The sequence below is a fragment of the Solanum dulcamara genome, chromosome 2 (genome assembly GCF_947179165.1).
Source record: "Solanum dulcamara chromosome 2, daSolDulc1.2, whole genome shotgun sequence".
Lineage (NCBI taxonomy): Eukaryota > Viridiplantae > Streptophyta > Magnoliopsida > Solanales > Solanaceae > Solanum > Solanum dulcamara.
In genome coordinates, this window is record NC_077238.1 from 81,813,013 (window position 1) to 81,840,317 (window position 27,305).

General features: G+C 35.1%; 3 protein-coding genes and 1 pseudogene across 8 annotated transcripts; 3 read left to right on the top strand and 1 right to left on the bottom strand.

Annotated features, from left to right (window-relative positions):
- Positions 1–5,284: 5,284 nt before the first annotated feature.
- On the top strand, positions 5,285–7,016 carry LOC129881076 (receptor like protein 21-like; annotated as a pseudogene).
- An 86-nt stretch (positions 7,017–7,102) lies between these two features.
- On the bottom strand, positions 7,103–11,347 carry LOC129881075 (LRR receptor-like serine/threonine-protein kinase GSO2). The gene has a single exon (XM_055955408.1). The coding sequence runs from the start codon at positions 11,238–11,240 to the stop codon at positions 8,397–8,399; it is 2,844 nt and encodes a 947-aa protein (XP_055811383.1). The 5' UTR covers positions 11,241–11,347; the 3' UTR covers positions 7,103–8,396.
- A 2,464-nt stretch (positions 11,348–13,811) lies between these two features.
- LOC129881077 (protein SMAX1-LIKE 3-like) lies at positions 13,812–17,926 on the top strand. Its single transcript, XM_055955409.1, has 4 exons — positions 13,812–15,355; positions 15,679–15,910; positions 16,479–17,157; positions 17,499–17,926. The coding sequence occupies exons 1-4, from the start codon at positions 14,067–14,069 to the stop codon at positions 17,876–17,878; spliced, it is 2,580 nt and encodes an 859-aa protein (XP_055811384.1). The 5' UTR covers positions 13,812–14,066; the 3' UTR covers positions 17,879–17,926.
- Positions 17,927–22,913: 4,987 nt separating this feature from the next.
- Positions 22,914–27,305, top strand: LOC129881078 (eukaryotic peptide chain release factor subunit 1-3-like). Of its 6 annotated transcripts, none has more exons than XM_055955414.1 (3): positions 22,929–22,989; positions 25,149–25,444; positions 25,753–27,305. In XM_055955414.1, exon 3 carries the CDS (start codon positions 25,801–25,803, stop codon positions 27,112–27,114), a length of 1,314 nt encoding a protein of 437 aa, XP_055811389.1. In that variant the 5' UTR covers positions 22,929–22,989; positions 25,149–25,444; positions 25,753–25,800; the 3' UTR covers positions 27,115–27,305. The 6 variants fall into 6 exon arrangements, with proteins under 6 accessions (XP_055811385.1, XP_055811389.1, XP_055811386.1 ...); XM_055955411.1 differs by having other exon boundaries at positions 25,149–25,441; XM_055955412.1 differs by lacking the exon at positions 22,929–22,989 and adding an exon at positions 23,011–23,084 and having other exon boundaries at positions 25,149–25,441.

Here is a 27,305-nt window from a genome sequence, read left to right on the forward strand (position 1 = left end):
CAAACCCGTTAATGGCTGTCACTTTGTCAAAAAAGTGAAGACGGGGGGTGTTCTTCCTCACGAAGAAGACTACCTAAATCTTTTCAAAAAGACAACTCTAGAAAAGGCATAATTTCTAAGAAGAAAAAAAAGATAAAATACAAGCCATAAATGAACAGACTCTAGAGCAATTCTTCAAAAACCAAGGACAGGATAAACACATTATTAGCAAAGACAGTCCAAGTAATGATAGATTAGTTCCAAATTCAGACGAAGAAGCTAACAGTCCAATTAGAACTTCAAGTTCAGACGAAGGTGAATATGGAAGCAATAATTATCAAGATGCTTAAGACCCATATGAGGATGATGACTTAGGAATGAGTTTTGATTCTATCGCCTTACATAATTTGGAATCCTAGACCAGAAGGTAATACCAAAAGGAGAAGACTACGAAGACAAGAAGATAAGATCATCAAAAAAGAAGATACTAATAAGACGATAAGAAATATGTGGAAGTAAAATTGCCACCAGATTTCATGTAAAAAGTAATGTATAGTAGTGTGCCATGTGTGTATGCCCACAATTGTCCTGTAAGAGTGTTGTCACTTTATGTCACGCCCCGGGAGGGTACCCTAGATGTAACCGGCACCCGAAGGCCATCTCTGACCTCCGAGCGAACCACTTGGTGCAGTCACTCATTCATTCAAGCACATTTTATTAGCAGAAAACTCAATTTAAGAAATACTTCTCATATCATAAGGACCGAAGGCCAAACATTTACAATCAAGACGATAATCAAAATAGAAATCCTTAAGATGACCACTCGACCTCCTCACATCTCAGTCTATGAAGCCTCTATTCAAGTCTAAAAGGTGCCAATGACAAGCCCATGGCTACCGACAATCCAAATAAAGAAAAGACGATCAAAACTATACAGGAAGGCCCAATATCCTCCGGGAACTAGGAGGACTCACCGACTGGCTGGAAGTGTAAGTGTATCTTCAACGGAGCGCCGGTTGATGATCTTTAGTACCTGTCTCTGCATCATGAAACGATGCAGGCCAAATGACGTCAGTACATGGAATGTACGAGTATGTAAAATGGCCGAATACAACGAACATCAAGGAAGAATAAATCACCCAACTCGGGAGCTCAGCTCAAAAGGAAATGAAAACTCAATCAAATGTCCTAAGTCTAAAACAAGAGTATGATTTAGACTGGACCAATCATATACAGTTCAACTCAATCTGACTCAGAGTGCTATCAAAACTTATTTGGGAGTTTCTCTTAACCGACAACGAACACTTATGAGCCAGTGAAGGTACAACGAAACGACGTCGTTGCCATGCCCGTTCATACCTTGCCAGGGCATGAACGACGAACACTCATGGATCCAATCCAACCAGGTCCTATAATGTCAGGACAAAAGCTCTCGGGGAAGCATCCGACTTTAACGTTTCAATCCCCCCTACGTTTGGCAACACATGTATTGGGTTCGAGTATGGACTATACTCTTGCCCAATTCGGTGCTCGATACTCCTCCCAAGACTCAATGCTCATAAAACTCCATCAACTCATATCAACAAGTCTCATTACAACCTTGTCGACTCATCAACTCTATCACAATCAAATCTCAATCTCAATGCTCAATCTCAATCATATCTTCGAGGAAGCTTTAAATGCACATATAACATCATCTAGATATAAAATCAATCATTACCTCCATCTATTTGAGAAAAAATCTTTGTGACTCATCACATCTCCAAGACTTCAAATCGACATTCTTATAATAGGCAATATTTTAAAGAAAATAGTATACTCTATAGAATCTATATAATTAACAAGATCAACAAAACATATTTAGCAACTCATTCCTCATCATCTCATACTTACATAAGGGCTCATTTTAGGGATCTCTTAGCTCAACAACATTGGCACATAAATACTTAAATAAAATGGAAACAAAACTCATTCAAACATGTACCATACCAAGAAACTCCATTTTCATGGATATCTAACCTCAACACAAGAATAGGGCACATGGGTGGACTCAACCCATGTTTTGGTTAGCCTTACATACCTTAGTGAAGACTTTGAAGAAACCTTGATGCTGGGTCTTCAATGGGAGCTTGAGGTCTTGAAGCTCTTGAACTCCTTTTTGGTTGGAAATGGAGAAGAAGAGAAGAGAGAAGGGAGAGGAGCTAGGGCTTTTTCTAGAGAGAGAATGGGGCTGAAGAAAAATGGTCCCAAAATATACAAGGTTTGTGTATATATAATTTGGGAAATTTCCCAAATTGCCCTTCCTCCAAATTCTGAAAATTAGGCAAAAATGCTCTTGGCGCGATAGTGGCGCGTCGCGCCCTTACAGCGCCAAGGCCAATTACGCCTAAAACCTGCACAACTTTTAGTGGCGCATCGCGCCAGGGACCAAAATACTGAGGCATGTTTCTGGCGCGATAGTGGCGCGTCGCGCCCTTACAGCGCCACGCCTATTGCTCCAAATTCTGGGAATTTGGCCTAAAAAACCCTGCACACTTTTAGTGGCGCGTCGCGCCAGGGACCAAACTACTGAGGCATGTTCCTGGCGCGATAGTGGCGCGTCGCGCCCTTACGACGCCAGGGCCATTTCCCCAGCAGTGGTAACCCAGGCCAAAATGAAATCCCTGTCGTGCTAGTTCATCTTCGGATCGTCATATCTTTTGGCCCCGAACTCCAAAATCTACGTTCTTGGTGGAGTTGGAAAGAAGACTCGACGACCTTTAATTTGATAGGTCGTGGGCCACCCGGATTGACGTCTTTCAAATGATAGGGTCATTGAAAGTCGACCCTTACGTGAACTCGTCCTAAACTTAGCCACGACGGATCTTTTGGACTTAGCTCGGTCCTAGGGGTCCTCAATGACCCCACATCACCTCCAACGCTCTTAAACTCCTCAGGGACTCATCTTAACTCAAGCACGTACTTCGAAATAAATACGATGGGCCCCACACGTGTACACAGAAGGCCCGAATCTTAGGAAAAATTTTGAGGGGTGTTACACTTTATCACTACCCTCAAAAAGAGGAAAAAGCTGTTGACAAGCACGCGTCTGTCGAAAGGTCAAAAAGATGTTAATAATACATGTGACGATAGAGCCCACAGAGCACCCGATGCGCATTATCAAGAATCTTATCTTGAGTTTGTCGACCATCAATATTTGGTCCACATAGATTGTTCTAAATCCTTTCATTTCTTATCTCTTAGGTCTATATAAGATAGTAGAGTGTGTGTGCAAAAGACAAGAGAGAAGCAAGAATAGAGAGAACAACCATACAACCTTCAACCTTCATCAACTCCTTTCCCCCTATGTCCATTACTCCTATCCTATACCCTATTTCCTTTGTTGTGTAATAAAGCTTGTATAATAATAAGTGTGTGTTGTTTATAATCTTCAAAGTTTTCTGTGAAGTTCTTCGGGGGTTTCCGAAAGGGAAACCTCTCTCAGTTAAATCATGTAAGTTTTATGATGTTTTATACCCAAGTTTCCCCAAAACTATGTTGTTAGAATATATATATATAGAACATTTTAAAGGTTGGTATAGAAGCTAAAATCTTATTTTTTTTTGTATGTGGAGACCAACTCTTTTTGAAATATCTACATAATGTGTGGACCCTTTTGGGAAAATGGCAACCATGACTTTGTTCTTTTTTTCATTAAACAAAGTTTCTAGAGAACTGAATTAGATTATTATTATATAAGTTATTGACTATAGAATGCAATCCTTTTCAATTCAGTAGTTGAAGCCTACACAAAATAATGCCTTTTTAATTCTTTCATGAAGACATTGTAGGAATATATATCTTAATACTTTACAATCTAGGATATTGTTCATCATCTTGAAGTCATGTGGCTAAAGAAAGATTTCATTATATTTGCTACTCTATTTTATCATTTATCTATCGTTTATAGCTGCCATGAAGGAGAAAGAGCAGCTTTAATGAGCTTCAAATCCTTGTTGATTGATCCATCTAATGGTTTATCTTCCTGGCAAGGCGAAAGCTGTTGCAATTGGAAAGGAATCAAATGCTAGAGTGAAGGTCATGTTGTAGTTGTCAATCTCCGGAATCCTAGTCCAAATGAAGTCATAATCAATACCAATAAGGACGTTGTTTCAACTTCTACAGCACAACTGATTTTGCCTTCAAAGGTACCATATCTCCATTGTTCTTTACTCTTGATCATCTGCAATATCTCGACCTGAGTTTCAACAACTTTGTATTCTAAAGTTACCTGTTGAGATATCGAACTTAACAAAGTTGACTTATCTCAATCTGTCAAATGCCACGTTTCAAGATTCCATCACCACACAGTTTTCAAACCTTACATCTCTAAGGTTTCTTGATCTTTCGTGTGCCAATTTAGTACCCGATTTGTCTTCTATTAGTTTTAGCTTGATATTACCACCAAAGTTGGATTTTGGCTCATTGTTATCTTTTATAAGATATGGTTATTTGTCTAGTCCAAATCTAAGGTGGTTAGAAGGACTCCGACGTCTCAGATATCTAGTATTGACAGGTGTTGATCTATCGAAGCCCTCTGAATCATTTCATTGGGCTAAACCAATATCAAGTCTTTCAAATCTCATGTCACTTCAATTGTCCAGCTGCAAAATTTCAGGAAGAATTCCGATAGGGCAGTTACTCCACCTTACTAGTCTTTCTACTCTAGATATGCGTTCTAACTTTCTAACATCCACGATACCTGATATGATATCCTCACAACCCTCTCAGTTCTTAAATTTCGTGGCAACGATTTAGATGGTCATATCCCTTACCTTCCTCAACTTGAAAGACTTTCTGTTTCTAGCAATCCTCCTATGACCATAGATCTTGTTTCAATGTTTTCAGCCCCATGGCCAAAGTTGACACTTCTTGACATAAGCTTCACTAGGGTAGGTGGAGCGATTCCTCCTCCTTTAAGCAACTCAACTTTATTATCCTTTTTTCCGAGCAGATGGATGCTCGATCCAAGGGTCAATACCTTCTTCCATTACAGAACTTCAGAAATTAAGTATATTGATGCTCAATACCAACGATATCACAGGCCAACTTCCTGTTTCGATGTCCAGTTTAGTAAGCCTTCAATACTTATCTCTGTTCCAGAACAGATTGCAAGGTCACATTCCCATTTCGATCTGTCAAATCCTCTCCCTCGAGTACCTGAATTTACAATGGAATGATCTAACAGGACGTATTCCCTCGTGCATACTTCAGCTTCCTAAACTTTCATTTCTTTATGTTCAGATGAATAACCTTAATGGTAATATGCCACTGTCTTTATTCCAGAAGTCTAGATTGGATCAAATTAGTTTCGGAGTTAGTGGATTGTCCGTGGAACTCGATGATCAAGATCAATCCTTGGTGCAAACTTTTCAGCCCACAATTTTGGAATTCACATCTTGCAACATGAGAGGAGAAATCCCAAAGTTCTTTTCAAATCTGACGAACCTCGAGGTTCTAATTTTGGCTAACAACGTCTATCAGGAGCCATACCGTACTGGTTGTTCAATCTCCCGGCCCTCTCTGTACTAGATTTATCGATGAATAACTTCAAGGGAGTTATACCTCCAATGATTCGGATGAAATCTTCTCGTTTCCCAACACTAGTAAATTTAGCCAGAAACAAACTTCAAGGCCTTATCCTTACTCAGCTTGAGAATGTAAATGTCATCGATTTTTCACTTAACAATTTCTCAGACTCAATTCCAACACAGATAGGGGAAGTTCATGGTATCAGATCCATATCATTATCCGGAAACAAAATTCATGGTCTAATACCTGAATCATTTTGCCAAGCGACTAACGTCCTCCAGGTTCTTGATCTCTCTAATAACAGCTTGTCAGGCACCATTCGATGTAATTTGGGAAACTGCAAGTCTCTCATTTACCTTGATCTTGGACAAACAGCTCACTGGAAGTGTTCCGAAAGAACTTGAACTTGTCACAAGCCCTTGTTACCTTGACCTGAATGGAAATGAGTTTGAAGGTTCTTTTCCAACAGTGATTGAAAAGTTTCAAGATTTGGAGATTCTGAACTTGGCAGGCAATAGATTTGAAGGAAGGATACCAAAGTTCATCGGTGAGCTACAAAGCCTCCGTATACTCATGCTTGCATCAAACTCTTTCAATGAGTCTATACCGGAAGGGGTAATGAAGTTGAAAAATCTACAATATATTGGTTTGTCCAGGAACAATCTGTCTGGTCCCATTCCGGAGAATCTTGAAGGATTGAAAATGATGATGAAAACACAAAATCAAACAACCATCTTAGGTTATCTTTACTCCCTCAAGTTCACTGGTTCTCAGCTAGAAATAGTCACCAAAGGACAGACACTTTCTTGTGTCAGTGTATTCCTACAACAGTGGATTCGACGTCTCAAGCAACTCTCTAACTGGTCTAATCCCTGTGAAAATTGGCCTTTTAAGTGGAATCCCATTCCTGAATCTCTCACATAATAATCTGACTGGGGTGATCCCAAAGACTATTGGCAAAATGATTTCCCTCGAGTCATTGGATCTCAGCAATAACCAATTAACAGGGGAAATTCCAATGACATTGACACCATTGGATTTTCTTGCATATCTCAACTTGTCTTACAACAATTTGAGCGGACTGATTCCAAGAAATCTACATTTTGACACTTTGTATCAAGATGGAACAGCATATATCGGAAACAAATACTTATGTGGTGCTCCTGATGGGATGAACTGCAGTAACAATGGTCCCTCTATCATCACTGAAACTACAGAGAACGGATACGATCAAGATCAAGTAAATGTCCTTTTTGTTGTAGTTATATTTTCGGGCATTGTAACAGGAATTGCTGGTGTATTTCTGCTGTTACATTTGATAGATGACAATTGGAGGAACAGGTATTGGAGGGCAGTAGACAGAATTGTGTTGAAAATAGTGAACTGTAAACTATGAAATGTATATAGACATACTAGATTTCTGCAGTTAAACAGAAATAGCAATGACAGTAGTCTTTTGAGTCCAATTTCACTATGCATATGGCAATGTACCCTCATAACAGTCGCTTCTAACAAGCAAAGTGTCGGGACTCAAATTCCACGCCTTACCATCACAAGATGCTGGATCTCTCACTGTTTCTCACATCATCATCATATCGTCATGGTGCATTGGGACTTGAATACAACGTCTTATATATCCTCATAGTGAGATGACTCGAGCTTTACAACTTATCATCATAGTACACTGGGAGTCAAACCCGAGGTCTTAATCTCATAGTGCATTGAACTCTAAGATAACGTTTTACCCTCAGGCCAGACTAACCCACGGACCATCGCATCACCAAAGTAGGCATTATGAAGTGCAATTACATGGTCATGCTTAATGTATTAAAAACACTTATTACCATGCATCATCATGAACTTAAAATCATATACATGCTATCAATAATAGTATCAAAGCATATCACGGAAAAATTGTCTGAAAACACAAGCATTATATCTAGACAACAATTTCCCCCAAGCACATACTTGCTCCCACATATACAAGGCAAAATCAACTTTGATTCCATTATTGTCCAAGTCTGCCAAAGTTGAGTGACTTTCGAGATAAATAAGTCGAATGAATTTTTTGTTACAAAAAATAGTTTAGTAATTTTGGTGTAATAAAGTAAAAATTGAGTGTTTATGTGTGAAATTATCCCTAAATTAATCAATATATGATGAATCCTCGTAATACAAATTATATTATCTAGTAAATCTACAAAATGAGAGAATGTTAAGCACTTGAACAGTAGTTAGAATAAAAAGAGTGATATACATATAGGGGTCGTTTGGTTGTTATATTGGAACAATTAGTCTCAGCATAAAATCTCGCATAAGATAATACAGTGTTTGGTTGTCTGCATAAGAAATAGAAATATTGGTTGCATAACTAATGCATCATTTGATTTGGGGTATTAAATAATACACGTTAAATTAATGTGAGAATCTTTGTATTGTTTTATGCAAAATAAAATGTGGAATAAGAATACATGTATTAGTGATGCGGGGATTAATCTATCAAAATGCCCTTTTAAATGTAATATTCATGTATAACAATCTCTTCATTATTAACCTCTTCATAATAATCCTTTCATTATTGATTACTGTATAAATAATACCTACACTATAATCTCCGCATAACTAGTATGTATATCAAACCACTTCTACCAATGAGGGTTGTTGTAGAGCAGTAAGTACTTCTTCATCCTAATCAGATATCTTGCTTTACCCCAATGGGAGACTTCTCCGACGTGAGTACAGATTTAGTCGGACCCCAATATAAATACCGGACACCAGGGAAACCAAAAAAAACAATCAACCACTTCATACATTACAGAGAAAAGAGCATCCTTTACAACTTTTGTTCATGGTACACTCTTTACTATTTTTAACACAATTTTGTCTATTGTCCTCCAGTACTTGTTCCTCCAATTGTCCTTCATCAAATATAAGAACAAAAACAATCCAGAAATTCCTGTTACATAGCCAAAAAATATAACTAAAACAAACAGGACATCTTCTTGATCAAATATGTCTTCTATCTTTTCAGTAATAGAAGGTCCATGGTAACTGCAATTCATACCACCAGGAACACCACACAAGTATTTGTTCCCAATATATGTTGTTCCATCTTGATATAATGTGTCAAAATGTGGATTTCTTGGAATGTTTCCACTCAAATTGTTATAAGACATGTTAAGATATTGGAGAAAATCTAACAATGTCAATGTCTCTGGAATTTCACCTGTGAAATGGTTATAGCTGAGATCCAACGATTCGAGTGAAATCATCTCGCCGATAGTCTTTGGGATCAGTCCAAAAAGATTGTTATGTGAGAGATTCAGGAATGGGATTCCAATTAAAAGGCCAATTTTTTCAGGGATTTTACCAGTAAGAGCATTGCTCGAGATGTCGAATCCAGTGTTGTAGGAATACACTGACTCAAGCCAATGTGTCTGTCCTTTGGTGACTATTTCTAGCTGAGCACCAGTGAACTTGAGTGAGTAAACATAACCTAAGATTGTTGCCTCTCTTTGTCTTTTTGTCATCATTTTCAAGCCATCGAGATTCTCAGGAATGGGACCGGACAGATTGTTCCTGGACAAACCGATATATTGTAGATTTTCCAACTTCATTAGCCCTTCCGGGATAGATTCATTGAAAGTATTCGATGCAAGAACGAGTATACGGAGGCTGTGTAGCTCACCGATGAACTTTGGTATCCGTCCTTCAAATTTATTTCCTGCCAAGTTCAGAATCTCCAAATCTTGAAACTGTTCAATCACTTTTGGAAAAGATCCTTTGAACTGATTCCCGTTCAGGTCAAGGTAACGAAGGCTTGTAACGCGTTCAAGTTCTTTTGGAACACTTCCAGTGAGCTTGTTTTGTCCAAGATTAAGGTAAATGAGAGACTTGCAGTTTCCCAAATTACGTCGAATGGTGCCTGACAGGCTATTATTAGAGAGATCAAGAACCTGAAGAACGTTAGTCACTTGGCAAAATGATTCAGGTATTGGACCATGAATTGTGTTTCCGGATAAAGATATGGACCTGATACCGGGAAATTCTCCTATCCGTGATGGAATTGAGCCTACAAAATTGTTAAGTGATAAATCAATGACGTCAACATTCTCGAGGTGAGTAGGGAGAGGGCCTTGAAGTTTGTTTCTGGCTAAATTTACTATTGTTGGGAAAAGAGAAGATTTCAGCTGAATCATTGGAGGTATAAATCCCTTGAAGTTATTCATAGGCAAAGATAGTATAGAGAGGGCAGGGAGATTGAACAACCAGTGTGGTATGGCACCCGATAGACTGTTGTTAGCCAAATTCAAAACCACGAGGCTCGTAAAATTTGAAAAGAAATCCGGGATTTCTCCTCTCATGTTGCAAGATGTGAAATCCAAAATCTTGGGCTGCAACGTTTGCACAAAGGGTTGATCTTGATCATCGATTTCCAATGACAATCCACTAGTTCCTAAACTAATTTCATCCAATCTAGACTTTCGGAACAAAGACAATGGCATATTACCATTCAGTCTATTCCTCTGAATATAAAGAGATGAAAGCTTAGGAAGCTGAAGTATGCACAACGGAAGACGTCCTGTTAGATCATTCCATTCTAAATTTAGGTACTCGAGGGAGGGGATTTGACAGATCGAAATGGGAATGTGACCTCCTAATCCGTTCTGAAATAGAGATAAGTATTGAAGGCTAACTAAACTGGACATGGATACAGGAAGTTGGCCTGTGATATCATTGTCGTTCAGCATCAGTACACTTAATCTCTTAAGTTTTGTTAAAGAAGGTGGTATGGACCCTTGGATCGAGCATCCATCAGCTCGGAAAAAGGTTAATGAAGTTAAGTTGCTTAAAGAAGGAGGAATCATTCCACCTACACGAACGAAGCTTATGTCAAGAAATGTCAACTTTGACAACGGGGCAGAAAACATTGAAACAAGATCTATGGTCATAGCAGGATTGCCAGAAACAGAAAGTTCTTCGAGTTGAGGAAGGTAAGGCATATGACCATCTAAATTGTTGCTACTAAAATCTAATACCGAGAGGGTTGTGAGGTTCGATAGCAGATCAGGTATCGATGATGTTAGAACATTAGAACTCATATCTAGAGTAGCAAGATTAGTAAGGTTAACTAATTTCCCTATCGGAATTCTTCCTGAAATGTTGCAGTTGGACAAATGAAGTGACATGAGATTTGAAAGGTTTGATATTGGTTTAGCCCAATGAAATGATTCGGACGCCTTTGATAGGTCAACACCAGTCAATACTAGATATCTGAGACGTCGCAGCCCTTGTAACCACCTTAGATTTGGACTAGACAAATAACCATAGCTTATAAAAGAAAACAATGATCCAAAATCCAACTTCAGTGGAAATGTCAAGCTAACAGAAACAGAAGAAAAATCGGGTACTAAATTAGCACACGAAAGATCGAGAGACCTTAGAGATGTAAGGTTTGTGAATTGTGTGGCTATGGAATCTTGAAACATGGCATTTGACAGATTGAGATAAGTCAACTTAGTTAAGTTCGATATCTCAACCGGTAACTTTGAGTACATGAAGTTGTTGAAACTCAGGTCGAGATGTTGCATATGGTCAAGATTGAAGAGCAATGGAGATATAGTACCTATAAGAGAAAAATCGGACGTGTTGTTAGAATTTGAAACAACTTCCTTATTGATATTGATCATGACTTCAATCGGATTAGGATTCCGGAGGTTGACAACTACCACACGACCTGAACTCGAGCATTTAATTCCTTTCCAATTGCAACAATTTTCGCCTTGCCATGATGATAACCGATTAGATGGATCAGTCAGCAAGGATTTGAAACTTAGCAGAGCTGCTCTTTCTGCTTCATGGCAGCCATAAATGATCGAAAAATGGTAAAATAGAGTAGCAAATATAATGAAATCTTTCTTTAACCACATGATTTCAAGATGATGAACAATATACTAAGTTGTCCAAGTGTTAAGGTCTAAATACAAGTTAAATGCTTGTTTCGTAGAATATATTCATTTATAAAAAAACATTATTTGGTGTAAATTTCTATGTTAGTACCAGCAATTTTCAAATTGTTTGAAGAGAAGATAGCTGACTTTGACAAACAACAAATTCCTCTACGAAATCTCTTATAGGTTTGAAAAAATCAACACATCTATGTCTGAAAACTATGTGCACTAATTTCTACTCCCTCCGTTTTACTTGACACGGAGTTTAAGAAACAAAGAAAACTTTTGAATCTTGTCGTTAACCAAAGAAGTGTTGAATGTACCAAAATACCTTTTAATTTTGTGGTCTAAAACATGTCACGTGGAATTAAAGAGTTTCCGAAAAAGTAAAGAGACAGTCTTTTTGAATCGTACTAAAAAGGAAAGTAAGACAAACAAATTGAAACGGAAGGATTATATCTTATACCATTGTGTAACTTTTGCTTCTTGTAATATGAACGCAATTATTTTTTCAGTTGAACAAATGAAAATTGTCTCAATTATGTTTTCACTTTGTTACTTCTTCTATACACACTGAGTTTTTAACATAAAACCACCTTAATGTATATTTTTGAAGTTCAAGTACATCCTTAAAAAATCCTTAACAACTAAAAGTATCCTTAATGTTTTCGTAGTTACTTTATTTCATCTGTACTTTAACGCGTTGCATATACGATTGTACACTAACTAAAAGTGTGTCATATAAACAGATTTTACATACTTTTGGCATCTGCCTTGTGTTTAGTAATGAAATTTGAATTATCTTAAAAGACGAAAAAAAACTCTGATGAGTTTAAACTGCTAGTATCAAGTAATTTGTAATATGGTTGTGCCATTAATGTCACGCCCCAAATCTGGAGAACATGACTTTAAATAAGTGAACATATGAACATACATATGTGACTTTAAATAAGTGAAACATATGGACTAATGGCCTAAACATATCTGAAAATCACAAAGTATGGCGTATGAGCTTCATACATAGAGCGGAGTTATACATAAAGTTGTACACAAGCAATCATAGACGATTCATGAGTGACTTATGGTTATAGTGCTGTTGCATTATTACACGATTGCACACGAGAAAAAGCAACAACAACAACATACCCAGTGAATCCCACAAGTGGGGTCTGGGGAGGGTAAGATGTATGTAGACCTTACCCCTACCTCATGGAGATAGAGAGACTGTTTTCGAAAGCAAAAAAGAAAAAAAAAGGAAAGATCAAAAGAATACAAACTATATGGAAATAAAACAAAAGTACATCAAAAAAATCTAAAGACATCAACTTTTTGAGAATATTTAACTAATAATCCAAAGAATTCTTTGTTCTTTATTCTTGAGTCTTGAAGGAGCTTGAGAGAACAAATTTTACATACAATATAGTAGGAAGCTTGAACTAGAAAAAAACACATTTTCCAATTCCTTCACCAGACAGACAGTCTTCTTCTCTTCTTTAAGCTTTTTCTTTTCTCTTTTCCTATATAACCTTTCTCTTTTTTCACCAAAGTTCTTATGTAGCTACCTAATATTTTCATATTATTAATTAATAGTGTATTTTAATTTGTTGTACCGCATAACTTGCCTTATTTTCAAGGTTACTAATCTTACTTTTTATGGATTATTACAAAAAGAAAGCGTCTTTTAGATAATCTGATAGTGTAGAAATAATTTCATTCCATAGGTAATGGTGAAGGGGGACGATGTTGAATTTATGGCAGAAAAAGACTTGTGGCATCAACGGATCAACTAGCAGTGGCGGAACCTGGAACTCTAATAATATAATTCAAAAAAAGTACAAGGATGACATGTTTGGGATTTGAACCTATAACACTAAACTAGAAGTTTCTCTTATGCTACGACCAAGGGGCTTGTAGACGATTGTCACATAAGTAGCGACCAACAGAAATGGTCTAACGACTACCCCCAATGTGTCCAATATGGGCACGGTGACTTTTTTGTTTACATTGTTAGTATATCAAAGTTATATAAAGGCACATAATTTTCATGAAGGTTTCAGTGGGAAATATATATTAACTGTTATATATTTCTTGAAATTAACCTAAATATCCGTTCATCAACAACTTAAACTAAAAATGGCTGGCGGATGTATAGTATAAATAGCCACTCATGTACAATATGTGTATAACATATGTATTCTGGATAGGAAAAGTAAAAAGTGAATCCGGTCGGTATTTGTTATAGGGTTTAGATCCCTATAATCATATCTGATAATTACTTTTCCATAAAAGATAGGCAGCCTAGTTTCCTTTTATCCCTTATAAAAGCCAAAAAGATAAGGAGAGACAATTTAGCTTTGCCTCACATGCTTTCACACTTTCTCATACAAAACCAACAACCACAAGAAAAGCACAAAGCCTAAAAAAACTCCTATTAATTCCCTTCACTTCTATCCCTTACCACAAAACACACAACTAAAAAACACTACTTCTCTTCTTGATACTTAATGAAACCCAAAAATTCATAATCTATACTTATCCATCTTTGATCTTTCAAAAAGAGTGAAAATGAGGACTAATGTTAGTTTCCAACAGGCACTAACTGTTGAATCTTCAAGTATAGTGAAACAAGCTTTGAACTTAGCTAAAAGAAGAGGACATTCACATGTAACTCCTCTTCATGTAGCAAGTGCAATGTTAGTTTCTTCTTCATCGACGCTTTTAAGAAAAGCTTGTATTCAATCACATTCTCATCCAATTCAGTACAAAGCTCTTGAACTTTGCTTCAATGTGACACTCAATAGGCTTCCTACCTCTGCATCTAATCCGATTCTCGAACCTCATGTTCACCCTCCTTTTCTTTCTAATGCCTTAGTTGCTGCATTTAAAAGGGCACAAGCCTATCAACGTCGCGGTTCAATAGAGAATCAACAACAACAACAGCACCTCAAAGTAGAAATTGAGCAGCTGGTTATTTCAATTCTTGATGATCCTAGTGTTAGCAGAGTCATGAGTGAAGCTGGTTTTTCTAGCATCCAACTAAAAACCAATGTAGAACACGCTATTTCTTCCGAAAATAGCACAAAACCCATGGTCATAGCATCAGGAAATGACCTCAAATTGTCACTATGCAAATTAGGTGATGATCCAAGTGTTAGCAAAGTCATGAGGGAAGCCAGTTTTTCTAGCATCCAACTAAAAACCAATGTAGAACACGTGATTTCTTCGGAGATTTCTTGCAAAAATAGCGCAAAACCAATGGTCATAGCACCAAATAATCTCACATTGTCACTATGCAAATCAAGTGATGATCAAATCAAGATTGATGCTGATGTGACGAGTGTTATAGAAGCAATGATGAACAAAAAAAGGCAAAACACAGTTATTATAGCGGAGTGTTTAACCAATGCTGAAGGAGTCGTTAGAGGAGTTATCGATAAGTTTGATAAAGGAGAAGTATCATCACACATGCAACATGTTCAGTTCATAAGTGTTCCACTTTCTACACTGAGAAATGTCTCGAAAGAAGAATTCGAGGCCAAGATTGAAGAGCTAAGGATTTTACTAAAAACCTATATACACAGAGGGGTTGTTTTATATTTAGGTGATCTTGAATGGATATCTGAGTTTTGGACTAAAGTACACAATGAGAAAAAAAATAACTACATGATATTGGTGCTTAGTAGACTGTTATGTGGTGAAATGAGTGAAAATGGAAGGCTGTGGCTTATGGGAATTGCTAGTTTTCAGACTTATATGAAATGTAAAACTGGCTGTCCTTCTCTACAGACTCTTTGGGATCTTCATCCTTTTACAATTCCTGTTGTCAGCTTGGATCTCAGCCTTAATCTTGAAAGGTATATAATTCTTAACATTTTACAAAAAAATTACACTATCACTGCATTTTTTAGCCGATTATAGACAGTTACTTGTTGAAGGGAGCCTTCGAGCAATGGTAAAGTTGTCTCCATGTGATCTATAGTCACGGGTCCCAAACATCACCCTTCCCCGGGCCTGTGTGAATGCAGGATACTTCGTGCACCGGGCTTCCCTTATAGATAGTTATACCTGTTATATGTAATTTTAAGCTGATGGTGTGATAAAAACGCCACTGTCATCTATCACTGCATAGAAGTTAACTCTTAATTTTATTTACGCTTTCTTGTTTAACTTTCTCCAGTGATCTGCATAGTCACTTTATAAGCAAGACAACTCTAGATGGAGTCAAGAAGCAGCTAACTTGTTGTGCTGATTGTGTGGCCAACTTCAACAGAGAAGCTCAAAACATCATCATGAGCAATGTAGTCAAAACTGAGTCTACTACATCTTATTACAGCAGTTCAAGTTTGCCTTCATGGCTTCAAAAGTACAAAGAAGTGAATAGACAAGATAACAACAGCAATCAGATTTTTGTAAGTACCAAGAAAATCCTTGTTTAAGCATTGATGAAATCTTGAAAACCAAAATGTTTTCTAAAGAGATTAACTTTTAAGGATTTAAGTTATATACTGATCACTATAAAAAGATTTTATACAATATCAGTGAGTTACCGTTTTACAAAGCTAATATGTAAACAAACATTCAAACTTGGCCTTAGCTGGCAAGTAGATACTTCAACTTTGAGAGAGTGCACATCTAGACACCTCAGCTTGGTCTCAACTGACAACTAAACACTCCAACTCCTCCTTACTGTATCTTGTGGACGCCCGACGCTGAAGTGACACATAAATTTGGAGGTGTCTAGATGATCATTTTGTAAGTTGGAGTTCTCAACAGGCACAATGGAGACAAGTTGAGGTGTCTGTTTATATATTGATGTGCATACTCAAAGTTGGAGTGCTTACTTGCCAGCTGAGACCAAGTTTAAGTGTCTGTTTATATATTATGTCTTATTTACATTTAGTTTACCTTATAAGTGAACTGATTTTATGTCGGTGCATAGAATTTAAACTCAAATTTTTATTGTTGTTGTTTGTTTAGCAGGAATCAGAAGAAATGAAGAATCTTTGCAAGAAGTGGAACTTTATTTGCAGTTCTGCCCACAAACATGATCATAACTTTATAGAGAAAGGCTTTTTTAGTCCATCTTCATCATCTCCTTGTTCCTCTACTTCAATATCATCTTCATCAAACACATCAAAGAACGAACATCAATTCTTGAATACAAAGCCTGAGCTTCTATCCAATCCCAATTCAATTCCCAATTCAGCTTCATCAAGTGAAGAAAGTGAATATATTGAGCACTTAGATAGGTTTAAGGAGTTGAATCCAAAGCTATGCTGCTCCGACTCTCCAGAAATGTTGTTACATTCGTGTCGAATCCTCCAGAAATGCACGCACCCGTCGACCTTTTTGAACAATTCGAGCAACATGAAGATTCTTTGCAAGGCATTGGAGAAAAAAGTTCCATGGCAAAAAGATATAATCCCTGATATAGTTAGCACAATTCTTGAATGTAGACACAAAATGGAAGAAACTTGGCTTTTGTTCTTAGGTGATGATTCTCAAGGCAAAGAGAAAATTTCAAGGGAGTTAGCTAAAATAATCTTTGGCTCTCAAGATAACTTCATTTCCATTGGATTAAGTATATTTTCATCATCAACAAGAACAGATTTAACTGATCAAGAAGCCAGTAACAAAAGATCCCGAGATGAGCGAGGTATAGTACTGTTGAATTGTCTCACCGTCTCATCTAAAAAATTAAATTCTTACAAAAAAAAAACTTTTATTTACTTGATTATATTATGTTTCGACACCCCTACCCTCAATGCACTTTAATTACCTATCACCTATTCGGCCAAACTTCCAAAATTTGCTTATTTTGGAAAAAACACTTTTTATCACAAGTTCTAAAATAAACAATTTTAACTTCTCATAACTCATAAGCTTGACCAAACAAGTTATAGTTATGCTATGTCTCAACACACGTCGTCCCTCGCGTGTGGACCTGAGGGCTAGATGCCTACGTTTTAATCATTTAATTATATTATGTCTCGACAGGTCAGAGTTATCTCGAGAGGTTTGCAAATGCAATTCAAGAAAATCCTAGCAGAGTATTCTTCATGGAAGATATGGATCAAGTTGATTCTTTTTCACAAAAGGGTATTCAAAAAGCTATTGAAACTGGAAAATTAACACTTCCTAATGGTGATTTAGCGTTAATTAAAGATTCTATAGTCATTTTCAGCTGTGAAGAGGACTTTAGTTCAATTTCAAGAACATGTTTTCCTACAAATATTCAGAAATTTAGTGAAGCAAAAAGAGAAAATGATGCTTCATTGGATTTGAATATTGCCACTGGAGAAAATAGGGATGAAAATTTTGTATATGATTTTGGTATTTTTGAGTCAGTGGACAAACAAATCATGTTCAAGATGTAAGTATTATTGTGAGATGGAAATGAGAAAATTCTAACTTTCTTTGTGGTATTTTGCATATTTTTTTAATTGATTTTATTTTGTCGCTCAACTAATTGTTATTATTTCAAACAATTACTTTTTTGTTGAAGAAAAGTAAAATCAAAAAAAAATGTGACTTGTTAAGATGATAACTATTAATTGAGTTAACATACGAGAACTCAATACATCATAACCTAGCACAGAATTGCAATAAAACAATTTTTACAATATCAATAATCAGTATCGGTGAATGAGATTGGATGAAAATAGAAACTCCATTTATTATTTGTCGCAGGGTTAAAATCAAAAAATATTTATTGTTTTCTCAATATTTTCAATAAATTCTTCTCATAAAAATATTTGAACAATATTATCGATAATATCAATAGATGTTATTTAAACATTTTTTTCTATTCATATCAACATTTCGCATAGAAGTTGAAAAATGGTCACTGTCAAAATAAAGTTTTTTGCTTTCCATTTATAATAATTATTGTTAAGTGATTTTAGCATGAAAGTAAGTGAAACACTCTCTTGGATCTGATGCCAATGTTCCTTTTCAAACTATAAGGCAAAAAGGAATTAATCAAAGATTTAAATTTAGAATCTTTATTTTGCTTTTTGTTCTTCTTTTTTGCCTTTACATACTCCCTTCGTCTTAATTTATCTGTTAAAGATAAAATCAATTAGTTTTATTTTTATTTTTAATAGTAATTATTTTTAAAGACTATAAATAGCTCAATATAAAGAATATTTAATAAAAAAATTATATTTTTAGATATAAATGAGGATAAAATAAAAAATAAATCCTACTTGAAGTTGGCTTGAAAGTAGGCAAGTAATCCTTCTTTGAAAAAAGTGTAATAGCTCACTGATCTAGCTTTATGACATCAAAAATATTACATTAGGCCTCAAGTGATTTATCGAAGCGACAAGACCTTAATAGTTGTTAAATAATATTATTTTTCATGTTAATCAGTGAAAATTTTGTTTTATAAAACATGATTTTCTTACTCATTTTTCATCGAATCAACTCACTTGAAAAATGCATGATGGGAAATAGATTTTCACTGAAATAGTGGAAAGCCTCCTAATTTTTTCCATATGAAAACATCATTTCTTTTTTTTTTCTCATCGATTCAATCAAAAAATCAGTGAAAATAGTCATTGAATATTTTTCAGTGGAAAAATAGTGATTTTTTAGTAGTGTTTTGTCAAGTGTCGTAGTGAAACTTCTGTCAATTAGAAAATGTTTTTAGTGACAATAGTTTCTTAAGAGTGTATAAAACAAATACTTTAAATAATTCGAGAGCAAGAAAATAATAATTAGTGAGTGATTTTTGCATGAAAGTAAGTGAAACACTCTCTTGGATCTGATGCCACTCTTCTTTTTTTGCTTTTTATATAGCTTTTGATCTAATGTCTCTTTAATTAAAGTTTGGATCCTCAATCATGATGTAGATACCAACATAATCTAATTTATATATATTTATGATATAAAAATAATAAATAATAATATGTTAGTTATTATCTTCAAATACATATGGGCATGACTTATTTTAGATTAAAAGTTTTAAAATTTTACCTTATTTTTATTAATTTTTATGTCTAGTGCGTCACATAAATTTTATTTTATTTATACATATGATGTAATAAAGTTTATACAATCAATCATATTTAAAATAATTATAAATAAATCATCTTCGAATAAAATAATAAAATAATATGTTATTATGACTTAAATTATATTGATAAATCTTTTGTGACTCTATAGATGTGTTAAAAGAAAATTTCATAATAGAGATAGGGAAAGAGAGGCACACATCCTTTCTTTTTTTTTTGGGGGGGAGGGGGGGTTGGTGACTTGGTTAGTCAAAAAAAAATGTGCCAAAAATATAAAAGTTAAGAAGAATGTTTTTATCTTTTTCTTTTTTTAGTTGAGTTCCTTTTTCAACTTTAATTTTTTATATGGCATATGAAACTTCTTTTTTAAGGTGACAAGTTTTCGAAGAAGTACGGTTTGTGATATCTTAGGTGAATTGTAAATTAGAATGAGAATGAAAAGTGGAAATTTTTATAAGGTATATAAGTTTATATGGTATAGATATTTGCAGATTGGATGATGATATAGCTCAAGAGACAAATCTATTAGATCAGTTAAATCAAAATGAACAATATGTGTTGATCATGAATTTGTACAGTGACTAATTCATCAAGATATGTCGCAAGCTCACTTTTAAAAATTCATTACGATTCGCTCAATTTTATGAGCAATTTTTTAAAAAGTTACAACTCAATTTATATTAAATCATGGTGATCCATCACAAATAGTGGGCATAAAAGTCTTTTGATAACTTTCGGGGAATTTCCGTCAAAAATTAATTTTACACAACTATTTAAAAATTAAATTAAAAATTAAATAACGGCTTGAAATAATCCTATATTGGATTGTATTTTGGGCTTTATATTGTTAAGGCCCATATCATGATGGGTCAAAGCTAAATAATGGGCTTCTTACTTGAAATGGTTTTTCAGCCCATAAGTGAGTAACCAATCTTTCAAATGGACTTGTCCATCGATAGAATGTTAGGGGTTAAGTTCATAAATAACGCTCGATATTTCATCTTTCATAAGTAAAGTTTTATAAAAATGGCTTTCATTTATTTAATTAAAATTTTTTGGACAAAAGTGTTCTCCAAATCTAACAAAATAAGAAAAAATTATATTTTAATAATTAAATGAAACTAAAAAAAAGTTATATTTCTTTCTTTTTTTCCTTTTCTCTCTCTCTTTTTTCTTTCTTTTTTTTTTTTGTCTTTTTCTTTCTTCGATTTTTTTTCTTTTTTTTCCTTATCTTTATTTTTTCTTTTTTTTTCATTTTTAAAAAAATTATGGAACTAAAAAAAACACTATCTATTTTTATATATATTGAACTTCTTTTAAATAATATTGACCAAGATTTAATTACGAATGTTTCCTTTTGTAAAAAAATTAAACAAAAGACATATCACAAAAACAATTATGGGCTCACGCGCAAAATTAAGAAAATCACCTAATATAAGAGGGAAAAAATCGGTACGGACCCAATTTCGGCACCGGTCTGATCCGATTCCAACCTTAAAAATACTCTGATAAATTTGATCTCGGTAATTGGAACTGATTAACGGATCCGATTCCGATTCTAGAGCCAATAAAATCGGTCCAGTGTTTTTCAGTCGGGTTCGTTGCCAGACTTAGCTACCACACATGAAAAATGAGAAAACATTTGCTTAATTCTGTTTGTGCGTCTCCTAGAATGCTATGAATATGCCTTAGATGGTGCTGAAGCTACACGTACTTCTCTCCCAAATATTTACGAAGGGTCCAATAAAAGTTTCACAAAAAAATTGATCGAAAGTCATATCATTAAAATATTCATGGACTAACACACACAAAAAAAATGAGAAAATCGCCTAATCCCTAAATGCTATGAATACAATGTAGATCATGCCGAGGCTACGCTTACTTCTCACTCAGGTACTTACGGAGTGTCCCATAAAGATTTTGAAAAAAAAAATGACCAAAAGCCATAACACCAAAATATTCATGGGCTAACACATACAAAAAAATGAGAAAATTGCTTAGTTCCGCTTGTGCGGCCCCTAAATTCTATGAATATAATGTGGATCGTGTCGAAGCTACACGTACTGCTCCTCCGAGTAGATATGGAGGGTCCCATAAAGTTGTCGGAAAAAAATGACCGAAAGTCATATCACCAAAATATTCATGGGCTAACACACACAAAAAATAAAAAACTGCTTGTGCGGCCCATAAATACTATGAATACGTCATAGATCATGTCGAAGCTATAATTACTGCTCCTCCAGGTATTTACGGTGGGTCCCATACATGTTTCAAAAAAAAATAATCGAAAGTCATATTACCAAAATATTCATAGGCTAACACACACGAAAAATGAGAAAATTACCTAATTCGGCTTGAATGGTTCCTAAATGCTATAAATATGTCGTGAATCGTGTCGAGGCTACACGTAGTACTTCCCGTGTACTTGTGGAGTGTCTCGTAAAGGTTTCGAAAAAAAAAGTCTCATAATCATATCACCAAAATATTTTGGGGGACACTATGTGTAATTTCCTAGAATGTTGGTGGTAGAAATAACGTTTATTGGCTACTTTTTATTATGTTTTTTTTAAATTATTATTATTCTAAAGTTTGAATTATATAAATGAAATTTGAGGATGATATTTTCAATAAACCTCTCAATTCATATGATGTTAGTAGTTGAAGTAGTGTTCACTGGCTACTTTTTGAACAAGTTTTTTAAAAATAGTCATTAGTTTGGAGTTTCAAATTTTCAAAAGTGAAATTCCAATGTCATCAACTTTATAAGTTGTTGCTGTGATATACGATTTGTAAGAGTCTTTTTGGATTGGTTTATAAGTCAAAAGTCATAAGTTAGAAATCATAATTTATGACTTTTGATTTATTTTTATCATTTTGTCTAAAAATCAAGTGTTTATAGATACTTTTTTAATTTATTCAAATATTAAAAAAATACGTAAAAGCTATTGTGACTTAAAACTCTTAAAATAATTCAATTCGAACAGACTCCATTAAGTCATGTTTATGAAATATTTATTTATAAATTATATATTCAACAATTTCAATTTACAACTTAGGATTGTCGAATGCAATTTAATCACTTTTTTAAAGTGATATTTTAAAATGACATTTTGATATACGAATTATAAGTCGTGGTCTTTCAATTTAACATTCTGAAAATAAAAAAAAATTAATATGTCGATTTCTTTTTCAATATTATTGTGTTTTATATAATGATAATAAATAAGAAACCATATTTGTCCTAACATATTTTTCATATTTAATAGATTTATGAATACTTATAATAATTTGGTAATGGAATTATGTACTTACCAAAGATATATTTAGTATAATTTATTTGTTTTTTATTTTATTTTATTTTATGAATTATAAATATTTTTTTTCTTTCTTTCATAGAAAATAATTAATATTGGGATTTTACATTCACAACCAGCTTGTGCTCGAGCTACTCCAAACACTGCTTTGAACAGGTACTCTACCCTTTTTATCTCTCAAAATTAGCATCCTTTTTAATGATTTTTCTTGTAGTTCTGATATGGGTTTTGTTGGATTGAAGTTATTCATGGTAGAAATCCCTCAAAGTTGGAATCTTTAGCTGTGATTTTTTGAGATTCTTGATTTCCTTTTATGGTTTAGCTTGTAGTTTTTTTATATTGGTTTTGTTGGATTGAAGTTATAATTGGTTGAATTCCTTAAAGTTGGAATCTTTTGCTGTGATTTTTTGAGATTTTTGATTTACTTTTATGGTTTAGCTTGCTGTTTATGATATGGGTTTTGTTGGATTGAAGATATTATTGGTTGGAATTCCTTAAAGTTGGAATCTTTAGCTTAAAGTTTTTGAGATTTTTGATTTCCTTTTATGGTTTGGCTTGTAGTTTTGGATATGGGTTTTGCTTGATTGAAGGTATTATTGGTTGGAATTCCTCAAATTTGGAATCTTTAGCTGTGATTTTTTGAGATTCTTGATTTACCTTTATGTTTTAGCTTGTAGTTTTTGATACGGGCTTTGCTCCATTGAAGTTATTCATGGTAGAAATCCCTCAAAATTGGAATCTTTAGTTGTGAATTTTTGGAATTTTTGATTTCCCTTTATGTTTTAGCTTCTTGTTTTTTTTATATGGGGTTTGTTGGATTGAAGGTATTTTTGGCTGGAATTCTGCTAAATGGTAATCTATAGCTGGGATTTGCTTGCTTGAATTATTGATTTTGTTTCATATGGTTATTTGGTATAGATTATTAGGTTCCTTGCATCAGTCTTGTTAGCACTACTGCAAAATGTTAGAAATTCTGAACTGGGGTTTATGTTTTTTCTTGCTACTAAAGAATCAAAAAGGGCAGTCCGGTGTACAAAGCATCTTGCGTTCGCAGGGTTGGGCCGCACCCCGAAGGGAGTGATGTATAAGGCGTCAATGGGTAAACAATGAAAATGGCATAAGATTTATAATGAAACCGATAGGCTAATTGTTTTGTGGTATGCATCAGTAGGGCTAGTAATAAAGTGTGGTTAGTCCCATACTAACATAAAGGTTGTGTTATATATTGCCTTGAGGTATTAGAGTTGTTTTACTGGTGTCTGATTAGATATTTATAAAAGTACTCTGTACTTACAAGATTTTAAACCAGCCGTCACTTTTAGCTGAGATATGTGGGTTTGATATTCTTCATAGCCAGACTAAGTTAATTTTCTCGGAAGTTAGTTATGGCTGGTGTATTGTTTCTGGTTAAAGACAAGTTATTTAGCATTGGAAGGAAATGGGCTTGAATAAAGCGGTATGGGTAAGAGGATTTGTGTAGTTGGACTTGACCAGTTTAGGATTGAGATGTAGTTGATTGAGTTAGTTCTTAGTTGCAACTAGGAGACACTCTGTACAAAAAGAAGACTTACAGTGTTCTCAATTGTGCAAGTGCAAGCTCAAGATTCACATTCTCAATGGAGCATCATTTAGACAATGTAGCTTTTAGTCTTCTTAGGTTATTGAAGAAAAGAGAGTTAATGTATTGCTTTCCATGGTGAAGCTAAACATGCTATTGAACTTATTGCTGTTGAGGCTGAAGTTCTTTCTTGATGAGGCTTCGCACAGTTTCTTATTGTGTCAAGAACATTTCTTAGGGATGGTGTTTGTTGTGTTAGAGAATGTTTTATGATCTCGGGTATGATTTTCAAGAGTAGATGCTTGCTAGTTTATAAGGGAACCATGTTTTTGCTATGTATATGCCCAGCCCCTTCTTAGTGATGCATCATGAATAAAATTATCCCTATTCATCAAATTAGAGCAGAAGTTTGCGATGGGAGCATGTCCAGCCTCTAGCAAATCTTTTTTGAATTTTTGAAGGACACAAAGAGAACAACACCCTTATGTATGGCATACCCTTTCGACAAGGGTGTGTCGAGGCAAGCAGAAAGTGCACAAAACTTCAGTAGACGTCAACTTGTTGTAATTTTTTCATGTGGACAATGATATAGTGTAGTCACATTGTCATATGGACTTTGTTTCTCTTGTTATTTCCTTTTCTATACTTCATGGGATGCGGTTGTCATTTTTTATTTGGTAGTCAATGAAGTAGGTTAACATGTTATCTCTTTTCTAAGTAAAACTTGTTTGAGAATTGAGTGGACTGGTGGATATAGGTACCATGAAAGCAAAATGTTTCGATTTGAGTTGGATGAAGGAAGTTGAAGACACAAAATAAATAAATTGTCTCATTTTAAACAAATTGAGCGTTAAGAGAAGGTGATACACTTAGTTCAACAACTCAATATGGTAGCAAAGCAAGCGGAGACTCTCAATTCAACTCTCATTGCCACTCATCAAGAGAAGTATTTCTAAGCGCTTAATCCAAGAAAAAGAACTGCATCCTAGGATAAGGTGGCATGTTGAAGCCTAATGGGTTCCCTTTCAGACATCTTAGCTTTTAGATAAGGTGGTAAGCATAGTTCAACGAGCATAATTCTCTTTATACTTCCCTAGAAGTTCACATGCATGTTGTCAAGCACATAAACCAATAAGACAGCATTGTTTGTTCAATTGGACCTGTTAGATAGTTGGTATAAGGATATGCCAAAATCTCTCTCAGTTTTAAGTACTTCTGATAATCTCATTGATAAATCCAGATCATCCTTCTCCAAAATAATTACTTTGGAATGCACCTGCAGTTTATTTTTCTTATCTCATGTTTCTTCATTTCTGATGTACTTGAATGTGGACTCTAATTTGTCTTCAATATGCCTCAAGGTCATATTGATTTGTAGCTGAGCAGGTGCTTGGGATCAATTGGCAATAATGGCAGATGGCCAAGAAAATGATAAGAATATTGAAATATGGAAAATGAAAAAATTAATTAAAGCCCTACAATCTGCCAGAGGAAATGGCACCAGCATGATCTCTCTTATCATCCCCCCTGGTGATCAGATATCTCGTATTACTAGGATGCTGGCAGAAGAATATGGTACTGCATCAAATATTAAGAGCAGAGTAAACCGTCAGTCTGTGCTTGGTGCAATAACGTCTGCCCAGCAGAGGCTTAAACTGTATAACAAAGTTCCTCCTAATGGATTGCTTCTTTATACTGGAACTATAGTGACAGATGATGGAAAGGAAAAGAAGGTTACTTTTGATCTTACACCTTTTAAACCCATAAATGCGTCTCTATACTTATGTGACAACAAGTTTCATACAGAACCTCTTGGTGAATTGTTGGAATCTGATGAGAAGTTTGGTTTCATTGTCATGGATGGTAATGGGACCCTTTTCGGGACCTTGAGTGGCAACACCCGAGAAGTACTTCATAAGTTCACTGTTGACCTCCCAAAGAAGCATGGAAGAGGAGGTCAATCAGCTCTTCGATTTGCTCGTCTTCGAATGGAGAAACGTCATAATTATGTGAGGAAGACAGCAGAGCTTGCTACTCAATTCTTCATTAACCCAGCCACTAGCCAGCCAAATGTATCTGGACTAATACTTGCTGGGTCTGCTGATTTTAAGACAGAGCTAAGCCAATCTGATATGTTTGATCCGCGTCTACAAGCAAAGATACTTAATGTGGTTGATGTGTCCTATGGTGGGGAGAATGGCTTCAATCAAGCAATCGAGCTGTCTGCTGAGATTCTGGCAAATGTGAAGTTTATACAAGAAAAGCGCTTGATAGGAAAATTCTTTGAGGAAATCAGTCAAGATACTGGTAAGTATGTATTCGGCGTGGATGACACAATAAAAGGTTTGGAGATGGGAGCAGTTGAAACTCTAATTGTGTGGGAAAATCTTGATATAAGCCGTTACGTACTGAAAAATAGTGTGACTAACGAGATTGTCATTAAGCACCTAACCAAGGAACAAGAGGCTGATAATAGTAACTTCAAGGATCCTGCCACATCAGCTGAATTGGAGGTTCAGGATAAAATGCCCCTGCTGGAGTGGTTTGCCAATGAATACAAAACTTTTGGTTGTTCACTTGAGTTTGTCACTAACAGGTCTCAAGAGGGATCACAGTTCTGCAGAGGATTTGGTGGCATTGGAGGAATCCTTCGCTACCAGCTTGATATGCGTTCCTTTGATGAGCCATCTGATGAAGGAGAATACTTTGGGGATTCTGATTAAGACCAGATAATGGATGAGAGTTCTACAATTGGTGGAAGTTTTGGAGTTGGCATGGCAATGAGGTACCAGCTATCATGCTAAATATAAATCAATGAGTATTTTGCTGTTGTAAACTTTGCTTGTTTTTCCTTTAAACGTGGAACAGTTTTTTCGAACACATGTCGATTGAAGGGGACTTATTGATTGTTTTA